Genomic DNA, 12,634 nt, shown 5'->3' on the forward strand with positions numbered 1-12,634 from the left:
AATCGAAATAAGCGGCAGGCATCGTCCATCAAAGTTAGAGGAGTGAAACAAGGTAAAGAAATAGATGGCGACGGTTATCGTAGGGTTGTCGAAGGTGCCCAGGGAGAAGATTGGCTATGGATGAATTCATTCACCAGAGTTCCGGTAAGTCAATATTTTATTACTCTAAAAGCGAACTAATCCCCCAAAATAATTTGCTTTGGGGAGGGAGGGGAGGGGAGGGGGAAAAGAGATTCCAGATACATAAAATGGAAATCATAGAAAAGATAAGGAGAAATACGAATGTTAAGCTTATTGCACTTTCAGAAATGGTATCCATTGACCTCTACAAAACAAGCAACGTTTCACATAGGTATTTAACAATGAATTCAATTTCCAGCATTTAGGTCACACCGACATTATATTGATTTAAAGCGATAGGTCAGAAATAATCAGAATGGTAGCTACGTTAAAATTTGATGTAATTGTAGTATTTATCACAGAATGTTTTTATTTTGTCTGTTATTTTTTGTATGTATTTTTCGTTTGATTGTTTTATTTTTGTTCATTACTTTTTTTTTTTTGGGGGGGGGGGGGGGCGAGATAAAAAGGGGTAATGCCTGGGGGGGAAAACGGTTCAGTATTCACTCATATTATGTAGTTGTAGGTTTTGTTGTTTTTTATTTCCATTTGTAACATTACACTGACACCCGTCTTCTATTCTGTCATTTAATATGGTAATTGTCAATGTAAGACTTTTCCCAAGAGCTGTTATAACGCAGTGCACAACTTACAATAATTCATCAAATCACCTCCCCTCCTGGTGGACATCAACGATATACACCCGTCTTCTATTCTGTCAATTAATATGGTAATTGTCAATGTAAGACTTTTCCCAAGACCCTCACAACTTACAATAATTCATCAAATCACCTCCCCTCCTGGTGAACATCAACGATATCGACATTTCAAGAAAACATCATATAACTCAATATGTATCTCTAATAGTATCTCTGATTTGTTTATTAAAGGAAACCATTAATTTCATCCGTGCGTCATATCGACCCTTAGCTTTAATCAAACATGCAATCAAACTATCTCTAAAATAAAAGTCATATTGCACAATTTGTTAGACATTATTAGTTTACATGTGTAGGTAATGTGTAGTTGTCATGGATAGGTAGGATTTTTTCCATTATACATTCATTTTGGATAAGTAATGATATAATAAAATTGAGCTTTTATAGAGCGCAATATCCACTAAACGTGCTCAAAGAGCTTTACATGGGATTCCTGACCAACAGCAACACGTAACATGTAGAACGAGATGTGACGCCTGTTAGGCGATATTACAATTTTTTCGGACAGAGACAACGCTGTTAACGGTCAGGTACTCATATAACACCTGAGTATGTGAGTAAAGAGCCTTTTCCAAGGACTCAACTATGCGCCGAGCGAGGCTCGTACCCAGGACTTTCCGATCCGAAAGCGAGTGTCTTACTACTAGACAACATAGCCGCAATGATATAGGATGTGACTGAAGGACATCCAAAACGAAATGACAATCAGTCCGTTAATCCAATAGATTTAAACTTTATGTGTGTCAGAGACGAATCCACATGGATTGGAAGTGATGCAGAATGTGACCGTATGGCTCATCTGTTCAAAACTAAATTACAATCAGTCCTTTAATTCAATAGATTTTCAAAATGTATCAATTTATATTCTGTGAAAGAAATTAAAACCTGACTCCACCTCCACAGACCTATATTTAGGGATGTTGAAAAATGATCCTTTGCTTGTCCAAAATGAACGTATAATGGAAAAATGCGACCTATCCATGAGATGAAGTGAGTAGAATTAACTACACATGTAAACTAATTATGTCTACCAAATTGTTACCGCATGGTGGTCATAGAAGTAAACATTATTTGTTGCAGAACAAATATGGGACAAACGGAGATATTTAGTTGTTTAATAATCCTCCAGACCCATTCGGCCCATGGAACAGAACGTTATCCCGATTTTTATAGCGTGAAACGTTTTCTATCGACCCTTTGTCTATCGCAAAGTACTTTCCTCCCAGTCTATCAGACACAGCTACCCAATCACTGTTGGGTGAACGGGCGAATCAAAGAAAAAAATGTCAACTTCAACAGGGATTAATCTCGGTCCCTTTGCGTGTGAAGCAATTGCTCTACAAACTGAGCTATCAAAACCCCCGTGTGACAAATGTTCTAACGTGTATTTTGTTGGGATAATCCCGTTTTGTTCCTTAAATGTCATCTCCCAACATCCCCCCCCCTCCCAAGGAAACTTGATTAAATTTGTTTTAAACTCAATTTTCTTTATTTAAATTAATTCCCATATTATAGGGTCTCGACTTAATATCAGATTTGTGCGATGGGTTACATAAAATTGCTTAATTCCATTCAAGAGCAACCAAAAGGCAGATGGATTAGTTCGCTATAATCATTCTGATTATCGTTTCTTCCAATTGAAATTCCTGCGCCTGGTTTGACCATAAAAATATGAGCACACGTATATAAAGAGCAATATCTATCAATCGTGCTCAAAGCGCTTTACATGGGGTCCTGAGCCACCATGTAGGACACGACAGATTCATTTCCGACGAAGACAACGGGCAGGTATTCATTTTACATGAGTACGGAGAGAGAATGTGAGTAAAGAGCCTTTTCCGAGAAACTCAACCGTACACCGCTCAGAGTGGGACTCGAACCCCGGACCTTCTAGTCCCAAGAAGAGTGTCATACCACTAGACCACATAGCCGCCAAACAATACCTAATCGAGCAAATGGGTTACACTTTACACTTACAGATTTATGTGTCTCGGCACAAGAATTGCATAAATGTAATGAAGCAACATGTTGTGTTGTTGTTTTTTGTGTGTTTTTTGTTGTTTTTTTAACCGAAAACATATCCATTGCACCCAATAACTTTCCAATTATTTTCACCTTAACTTCCAAAATTAAAATTCCAATTCCACTAGTGCTCTCCTTTTCCGAAAACAGATTTCTTATCTTTGAAAGTAAAAAAAAAAGAAATAGAATAAAAATGAATATATCGGATACGACCCCCCCGCCCCCCCCCCCCCCCCCCCCCCCCCCCCCCCCCCCCCCAGAAAAAAAACCCCCAAACAAACATAGATAAATAATTTTTAGCACGGAACGTTTCGGGCTCAAGCCCTTCCTCAGCCAACAACCAAAACGGTTTAAACGGTAATTATCCACGTAAAATCTAAAAGTTTCTCTGCATGTCCAGTCGATGAAATTTTCTTTGTAAAAGTTCTTATCCCGGCTTGATCTTCTCTCCGTCTGTCTGGATTTTAAATAAAGTACCGATTACCAATGTAACTGGAGGTTTTAAGTTTACCATTAATAGATTGACTTTCATGTGTTTGCCGTCAGAAAATATTAAAAATTAAGATGGCTTTGTTATTCTCATGAAAAAGAAATGCAACATCGGGGTCCGTTTTAAAGCACTATTATTGATATGTCGTGATATAATGTAAAATTTTCTTGTGATTTTCGTGATTTTTCAAATTATTATTCTTGTTTGTTTGTTGTTGTTTTAATTTTGTTTGTTAATTTTTTTGCTTTTGTTTTCGTTTTTTGTTTTGTTTTGATTGGGGGGGGGGGGGGGGGGGGGGCGGGAGATGATTTTTATAATTTGACAACTTTCATCTGTTTCAAATATCTAGCTTGCATTTGAATAGCCTTCTGAATCAACATATATTATGTTTATCATCCAAAATAATTTCAACAGTAATCCATGCCTTCAATTATGAATGAAACTTGTTGTCTTAGGGGAAATCGATTTACTGCGGATGTATTTTGGTTCTAAAGATTTGTTCTATAAATCTGGTCAAAGAGGATTAGCCGTATTCAAGATTCAAATAATTGAATAACTAAATATACAGATAGTAGTAATATTAATTAAAATAATGTTAATACTAATTATCATAATAAGAATGGCAATAATAATAATGATAATAATAATAATAATAATAATAATAATAATAATAATAATAATAATAATATAGTGTAGTAGTAGTAGTAGTAGTAGTAGTAGTAGTAGTAGTAGTAGTAGTAGTAGTAGTAGTAGTAGTAGTGTGTAGTAGTAGTTGTTGTTGTTGTGATAATAATAATAATAATAATAATAATAATAATAATAATAATAATAATAATAATAATAATAATAATAATAATAATAATAATAATAATAATAATAATAATAATAGCGTATAGTTATATAGCGCCAACATCAAGCTAAGAAATTAATGTTTTCTATTTTAGCCCATTAAACTTCATATCATATCATATAATTTGAAATATGTCTCTAGCCTGTATTTGAATGTCTTTTGAATGTAGATCGACGTGAGCTTATTTATAGGTTTGGTAACCCAAATTTGTTATGGCTCGAACCAACCCAAAATATGACCCATTACCTTACCTTACCGGAGTTTCGTCTACCTACAGAGGTTTAATGTCATGGAACGCCATTCTTCACGCTCAAGGGCCATACCGAGCAGTCGATTATCTTTTTGCCAGTTATTGTTGCCTCCACATTTCCTATCCATGACTTCCTTGGTTTGCCCCTTGCCTTTCTGCCAACTACTTTTCCTTCTAGCACTGACTTTTGGATGGTGTTGTGTCTCCGGACGTGTCCATAATAAGTCAGTTTTCTCATTTTAACTTCTGCCAACAGTTATCTGGACCTTTGGCCTGCATCAATAAGAACCAGAATGTTTGATTTCTTTCTTGTCCAAGGTACTCTCAGAATTCTCATAATTCTTCGGTATACCCACATCTCAAAGGCCCATTACATCAAGGTAAAATCAATCACCATGATTGCATCCGTTATCAGAACTGCAAATCTGTGTTCATAGAGGTAGACCGACGTTTATATTTTGCATGTCTGATAGTCGGAACACAAGTATGGGCTTCATTTAACATTGCTGTAATGGAAAATAACTTGGGCTAGAGACTATTTTCATTACAACAATGACCCCTTAACAATTTGTAAATAAATATACTCTACATCGAAGTCGACATATCAAAACAATTTTAAAAATGTTCTTATTCTTAATTTCATGACCAGTTTCACTGCTTCTAAATCCCTCAAAGAAAATTAGAAATGCAAAATAAAACCAAACTGATTTCATGTAAATACACGGAAGTTACAAGCTGATCATGGCGATAATGACCAGAGAATAGAATGATTGCCTCAAGCAATCGGTTATATATTATAGAGCATTACGGAGATAAACAGCAGAATAATTAAACATGATCCATAATGTTATTATGTCTTTTAATTCTTTGTTTTGCTTCCATACCCAGGGACTCATTAATTCGTGCTAATTATTGACATAGATATGTCTAAATTAGTTTTGAATACCATAATTGTTCTATTTCAAATATCTAAGAATCATTTTTTTAAAGATCGTTTTGGCCCATGGTCATTTGAGAGGATTCAAAGAATCTCTTCAATATCAAGTAATTATTGTTGTCTTGATAATCATTATCATTATCACCATTATCATTTTTATTGTCATCTTCATCATCATCTTCATCGTCATGATCATCACCATCATCATCATCATCATCATCATCATCATCATCATCATCATCATCATCATCATCATCATCATTTTTGTTATTGACTACATTATCATCTGCTATCAGCAAATTTATCACTACCGCTATAGATCGTCTCCATCGTCATCATCATCATCATCATCATCATCATCATCATCATCATCATCATCATCATCATCATCATTATCATCACCACTTTTGCATGCATCGTCACTAATATTTCTAGCTATACACAAACACATACAACAAAAACAACAACATCACCATCATCATAATCATCCATACCATCACCAACGCTTATTTCCCTTATCCTAATCGTATCACAAGTCTCGTTATAACAAATAAATACAAATTACAAGTTTCTAATCTCAAACTTGAAATAATATACTTCATTTTCAAAATGCACCGTCGATTCAATTATTGTTTCGTCATCACAAGTTGATACGTGCTACGCACATTCTTTCCCTATAGGGAATCAAAAGCTTAATCTATGACAAAATATTTCCACGCCAACGATTATTTTTCACGAGCGTTCTAGCTGCGATAAGCCAAATGTGATGTTATCCTCCATAAATGCTTATTGAACGTGCAATCATTAATAAAATATCTCCTTTTTCCTCTTCCACGATTATTAGATTTGTGTCCTCTGCCGTGAAGATTTCTGAGGCGATACTGTAACGCATAAAGTGGAGAACCGATATTATCTTTAAGTAAATATTGCCGTGAAAAACGTGTTCTATCTAACCCAAAATATCATGTCTAACCTGGGAAAAATCATACATATTTGTCGATAAATAACGACTTAATTGGAGGATGATTTACGATAAATGGCTTACGCCTTCAAAGACATCTATTGATAGATGTAATTTGAGATCTTCAATCAATAAAATCTTACAAGTTAGCAGGCGAAAAAAAATCGATCTAAAATATTATGTGCTTTATAAAAAGCAACAATTCTTGATGATTATAAAGAGTTATTATTTAAAAAAATATGCCCCTTTTCAAATCATTAAAATAAAACCATGGTTTGATTTAATGATGTAGTTTTCAAAGGATCTAAACGTGTTGACTTGAACTTCGACACACGATAATACTATGTTTCCAAGAAAAACAAGATTAAGAAGATGAAGAAGAAAACGAAAGAAGAGAACGATGAAGTGAGGAAGATGGACAAGAAGTAGACGATAGAGGAGGATAAGGAGGGCGAGGAGAAAAGGGGGTGGAGGAAGAGACAGAGTAGGAGGGGGAGGAGGAAGATGAGAAGAAGAAGTAGGAGGAAAATGATCCGGAAGGAACGAGGGATAAGCAGAAACAAGTCAATTTGCAGAGTGTATAGTTTTAGTTCTATCTCTATACATATAATATTGCTTGTTTACTCATCAGTTTGGTTTCCATTGTTTATCGTATCGTATCGTGTAACTTTTACGCAAAAATGCAATTTATCAATTATATAAATAATATTCAATGTCAATTTTGATCATATTGAGAATTAAATAACTAATACATAAATACGTGTCATATACATATATTATCTTATCTCTTTCCATAATAATATTTCCCTTTGCCCTCATTATTTAAAATATTAATTTGAATTTTATGAAAATTGAGCCTTTTTGGGAATACGGATAGCGGCGGTTGATGTTATGATTTAGAGTGATTTGTTATCATAAATTCATTGTCATGGCTTTTTAGTCGTCATGAAAACAACACTTTGTGATAAAAAGTGGACTGTCGTCAAACACTTATCTCCTATCTCCCAAAACAGAAGGAGAAAGCACTTCGGAATTTACATGCTCTCAAGAGTTGTCATTAACCAGTTAACTGCCGTACTCTGGAAAACTCGTATTTAAACATTTAGCCAGAAAACTCGTCCTTCAAATATTGATCGATTTAAGTGACACTCACCTTGGCAAAACTGTCGATCGATCCTGAGGCTCACAAATTCCCAGGTTTGAGAGTGTTTTCCATCCTGAGGCTCACAAATTCCCAGGTTTGAGAGTGTTTTCCAAGACGATGGTCATTTAAATCGTTCAATGTTTGAAGGATGCGTTTTCTGGCCAAATTTTTATATACGTGTTTTTTCTGGAATACGAGAGTTAACTGCTAGTTTTCTTAACGTGTTTGTTTAGAATATACAACACATTATCACAGTTTGTGGAGAATATTTAGAGTTATGTTTGCTTAACCCTTGATAATACTATCTAGCTCTTTACATATTTTCAGTTTATTAAAAAATCAAAAACATTTCAGTGCAAATTATGTAACGACGCACAAATAGCAGAGTAACTATATATTATAAACACACACACACAAACAAACAAACAAACAAACACACACACACACACACATATATATATATATGTGTGTGTGTGTGTGTGTGTTTGTGTGTGTGTGTGTGTGTGTGAATAATTCCAAGAATAATGCTCAAGTAAAACATTGAGACTAGCTTTGTGAGCTAAAGAAACCATAATTATAATATAGCATATTTCAATTTCGATACGCGAAACAATAATTCCTTTCATTTCTCGCAGAAAAACCGCATAGAATATGACTTGTACTTCATGACACCTATTAGAGACCTATTTTTAAACTGGCATTCTTCCAAATACCCATCATCATTACATATAATGGAATATTGATTCATACTTGAGTCAATTTGGGTTAGGTTTTAGAGTCCCGAGTCAAGAAAACAACGCGTGCGTCAGTGTGTTACGATCATTTAAACTTTCGTTACCAACTTATAAGAAAATCGTCACATCCGTTACGATACAAATAGCATATTCCTTGTTCAGATTAGTTTTACAAAATCGCAAATTTGAAGAAAAATCTTTATTTTATTTACAAGAACTAAAAGATGTTTTGTAAAGTTTGTTTTACTCAACAAAATAGTGTATAGCATGATCTTTTTGCTTTTAAATCTAAGTTTAAAAATTCAATTTGCGTGTTGGGTCGGTATCAACGTGCACTTACTTGCAGGTCTGATAACCCAATTCTTTTTGGTTTCATTGTTGTAATTGAAATGTCAAAAAAAATGACGCAAAATATCTTCAATTACAACAATGTTAAACTAGGCCCATAAGTAGGTTCGGATGTCAGACCTACATATATGCACACGTTTGAGATTTCAGTAAACCCGTTGAAAATGGTCGGGATTGAGAGTTAATTCTTTCTATTTTGAAAAAACAAATTTTCATCCCATAATATAAGGTGTGCTATCCAACTGTTTTCCGTTTCACGCTATTGAAACCTGGATAAGTTCCAGGGACCTAATGACTCTGAAGGACTATTTCTAGAAAACGATAGCTATTCCCAGTATGTCATGTTCAAGAAAGCTTTAAGGATATATTATGCTGCTCCAAATTATATTGACAAATAGATTAACATAGAACATTTCTTACAAAACGGCCGAAATTAATTGAAAAGGAATTGTGATAAAAATCTGTCAGAAATGCTTTTTGGACACAGGAATACAAAAGCCTGGTCTATTAAGTCATTTAACGGTTATGTGGTCTAGTGGTATGACACTCGCCTTCGGATAGAAAGGTCTTGGGTTCGAGTCCGGCTCTGAGTGGCGCAAAGGTGTAAAATGAGTACTTGGCTGTTAACTGCGTTGTCTCTGTCGGGAAAAAAAATGTAATATCGCCTAACAGGCGTTCTGGCTCGTCCTAAATGTTAATGGCCGGACATTGCAATGGAATCCTTGTAAAATGCGTTGAGCACGTTTAGAGGTTAATTGCTCTATATTATAAAAGCTCATATTTTTTTTAAGGGGATAGATCTACATCTTATGCAAAAAATCTATTATCCAACTAAAAGAGATCGTATTTTTGACATTCCAGAATAAGCTCGTCCAGACCAATATACAGAATCATCAATTTGATAGGTCTCGATTTTACAGTATTATTTAGGCTTTTGTTTTTTTACATGTAAACTGGTAAAGTGGAATAAGGGGAGTATTAATACAAAATCTGGTAACCAGTAGTAGTAGTAGAAGTACTACTACTACTACTACTACTACTACTACTACTACTACTACTACTACTACTACTACTAGTTGTAGTATAGTAGAAGTAGTGGTAGCGGTTGGATAGTAGTAGGACTAGTAGCTGTTATAGTAGCATTAGAATATTTAACAGTAGTAGCAGTATTGTAGAGATACTACTACTACTACTACTACTACTACTACTACTACTACTACTAGTAGTAGTAGTAGTAGTAGTAGTAGTAGTAGTAGTAGTAGTAGTAGTATTAATAGTAGTAGTAGTAGTATTGTAGTAGTAGTAAGTAGTAGTATGTAGTAGTAGTAGTAGTAGTAGTAGTAGTAGTAGTAGTAGTAGTAGTAGTAGTAGTAGTAGTGTAGTAGTAGTAGTAGTAGTAGTAGTAGTAGTAGTAGTAGTAGTAGTAGTAGTAGTAGTAGTAGTGGTAGTATTAGTATTAGTAATAGTAGTAGTAGTAGTAGTAGTAGCAGCAGCAGCAGTAGTAGTAGTAGTAGTAGTAGTAGTAGTAGTAGTAGTAGTAGTAGTAGTAGTAGTACTAGTAGTAGTAGTTAAAGACGCAGGAGGAGGAGGAGGAGGAGGAGGAGGAGGAGGAGGTGGTGGTGGTGGAGGAGGAGGAGTTTTGTCCTAAATCACCCTAGTTCACCTACTGTTCCTTGAATGGAAATAGTAGCTTCTCTGTAGCGTGTAAACAAGACGGTGATCGTTGTTTACCATAGATGCACCGAAAGAGATAGCGATGAGTCACAATTATTCTCACGATTCCATATTGATCATGTGTCAAATATTTCTTGAAAGAATATCGATAAATAACAACTGTTCATCAACCCGATTAATCTCCGCAAGTTTTCTCGTACTTAAATCCATTAAAAGGAACCTCTTATTGAGCTCAATATGTGGAATTAAGATTTTGTTCATAAATACATTTCTCAATATTTCAATTAACACTGTTTAACTCGGACCATCTTAAAATCAATTGTCCAACCAACCACTGCCATGATAAGTAATTCTACTAAGGATTTTGATTCCACTATAACATGCCCCCCTTCTCCAGAGGATATCAGATCCAAGCTGAAATCTTGAGAACGACTTCATTTTCCAAATGGAAAAGCGCTTACTGGATTTGGAAGCGCTGAAACTCTTAGACAACTCAATTTAACAGGCTTAGACTTCCTACCAGGGGGAGAAACGCCCTGAAGAGCGCGTTCTCTGGGTTAGATTTTTCAAGGCACGAATTTTTCAGCTTTCCTTCATTGCTATATAATGTATTAATTGTATCAAACGATGCAAATAATAGATGTGCTCTCTATTGAGATACCATTATTGAATTGGAATATATGTATGAAATATGTTGTGCTCGCTCTCTTCCCACTCTCCCTTTCTATTTCTCTAATTCCCCCCCCCCCTCTCTCTCTCTCTCTCTCTCTCTCTCTCTCTCTCTCTCTCTCTCTATATATATATATATATATATATATATATATATATATAAATATATATATATATATATATATATATATATATATATATATATATATATATATATCACACACATACACTATCTCTCTCTTTTTCTTCTTTCTCTTTTTCTTTCTTTCTATATTTTCCTTTCCCACATCCAGAGAATAGGACGGGATGAAGCTAGATAGAACAACCATGAAGAACGGGAATAAGGTATAACGAATCTTGCCTGCCAACTTGACTTCACGCTAAGAGAATAATTCATCGTAAACCTGATTAAGTCCGTAGTCCATCTGTGTCTAGACAGATGAAATACTCACCAATCACATAATAGAGGAATAAATCCACATCTTAAGGTCGAAAGCACAGCAATAAAATCATCACCTTATTTGGACATGCTCATCTTTCATTCAAAAATTAAGTTGTTTTTCGAATCAATAAAACCATGGCATCTCTTATGCACATTGCCTTAATGGCGAAATTAGGTTTTACGTTGAACTCATTTAATCATGAAAACAAAAATACATCAATTTTATATGAAAATGCAACATGCATTATTCAATCGCATTGAAACATAACTTCCGTAAATTGGAAACAAACATGTGGTCTTCTTTTAGGCTAAAACACTTTATATTCCGTGGTCATAATTGGATAGCGCCTGTGACGTAGTCTATTGCAAAACATAAAGTTTGCTTTGAACTTAAGAGAAATTCCCGTGTTCGAATACATATTCGAAAATACGCAATACACACCAACAGCGAAATATGTATATTAATGCTGTACTTATTTATCCCCGTCCCATAGGAGAATTACGTACATTTTGACTTTGTTCACACAATATGTTGTCTTGAATTTTGTTCTCTCACTTCGGGGCATTGTTCAATGCTGTCCATAGATCCAGAGTTTGTCCAGGTTTTCCATTATTTAAGGTCGAGGAAAAATTAGATTAACCAGTAAACTGTCGTGCTCTGGAAAGACACTTATTTAAGAATTTGACCAGAAAACTGGTCCTTCACATATCTATCGATTTAATGACCATCATATTGCCAAATAAAAAAAAACAAACAAACGCTCGAACCAGAGACCCAGCGGGGTTTGCCAAGATGAGGGTCATTCAAAACGGTCGATTTTTGAAGGACACGTTTTTTTGGCAATAAGTATGACTATGACAAATGTTTTTTTCTCTTTTTGAGGAAAATTTTGTCTAAAATCCAAGCCCTATCTCCACTGAGTAAAAATGTTTTTGAATTTTGAAAATCCATTCATAAATAAACAAGTTATACAGTTTTAAAGGTGTCATTTATTTGGATGACCCGCAAAGAGGAAAAAAACGCGAAAATATGGGACGCTTTTTCGGCATTTTTTTTTCGACCTTTCGTTGTATCTTGCGTAATAAGTGGATTAAAAGATTGTAACTTGAAGAGCAAATTAGGATGGTGTTTTGTAAAATACGGGAAAAGTACTCGTCATATTCATATGAAATTTTACAACCAAAAAGAAGAAATGTTCATGTATTACCTTGTCAGCGACAAAACCTCCACGCCCGGTAGTTTTAGAAATATTTTACTCCAAAGAGTAAAAATC

The 12,634-nt window shown here is 34.7% G+C and overlaps 1 protein-coding gene across 3 annotated transcripts in view; it reads left to right on the forward strand.

The window, feature by feature from the left end:
* LOC144966629 (uncharacterized) overlaps nucleotides 1-12,634 on the forward strand; it is a 111,662-nt gene that overhangs the window by 21,533 nt on the left and 77,495 nt on the right. For all 3 annotated transcript variants that reach the window (XM_078903378.1, XM_078903377.1, XM_078903380.1), the window contains exon 2: nucleotides 1-144. This exon is cut by the window's left edge and continues 650 nt beyond it. In XM_078903378.1, the coding sequence (XP_078759504.1) occupies nucleotides 1-144 (144 nt within the window). The remainder of the gene's footprint in view (nucleotides 145-12,634) is intronic.

Source organism: Berghia stephanieae, chromosome 2 (genome assembly GCF_034508935.2).
Source record: "Berghia stephanieae isolate SIO BIC M18660-M18661 chromosome 2, UCSD_Bste_1.3, whole genome shotgun sequence".
Taxonomy (NCBI): Eukaryota; Metazoa; Mollusca; class Gastropoda; order Nudibranchia; family Aeolidiidae; genus Berghia; species Berghia stephanieae.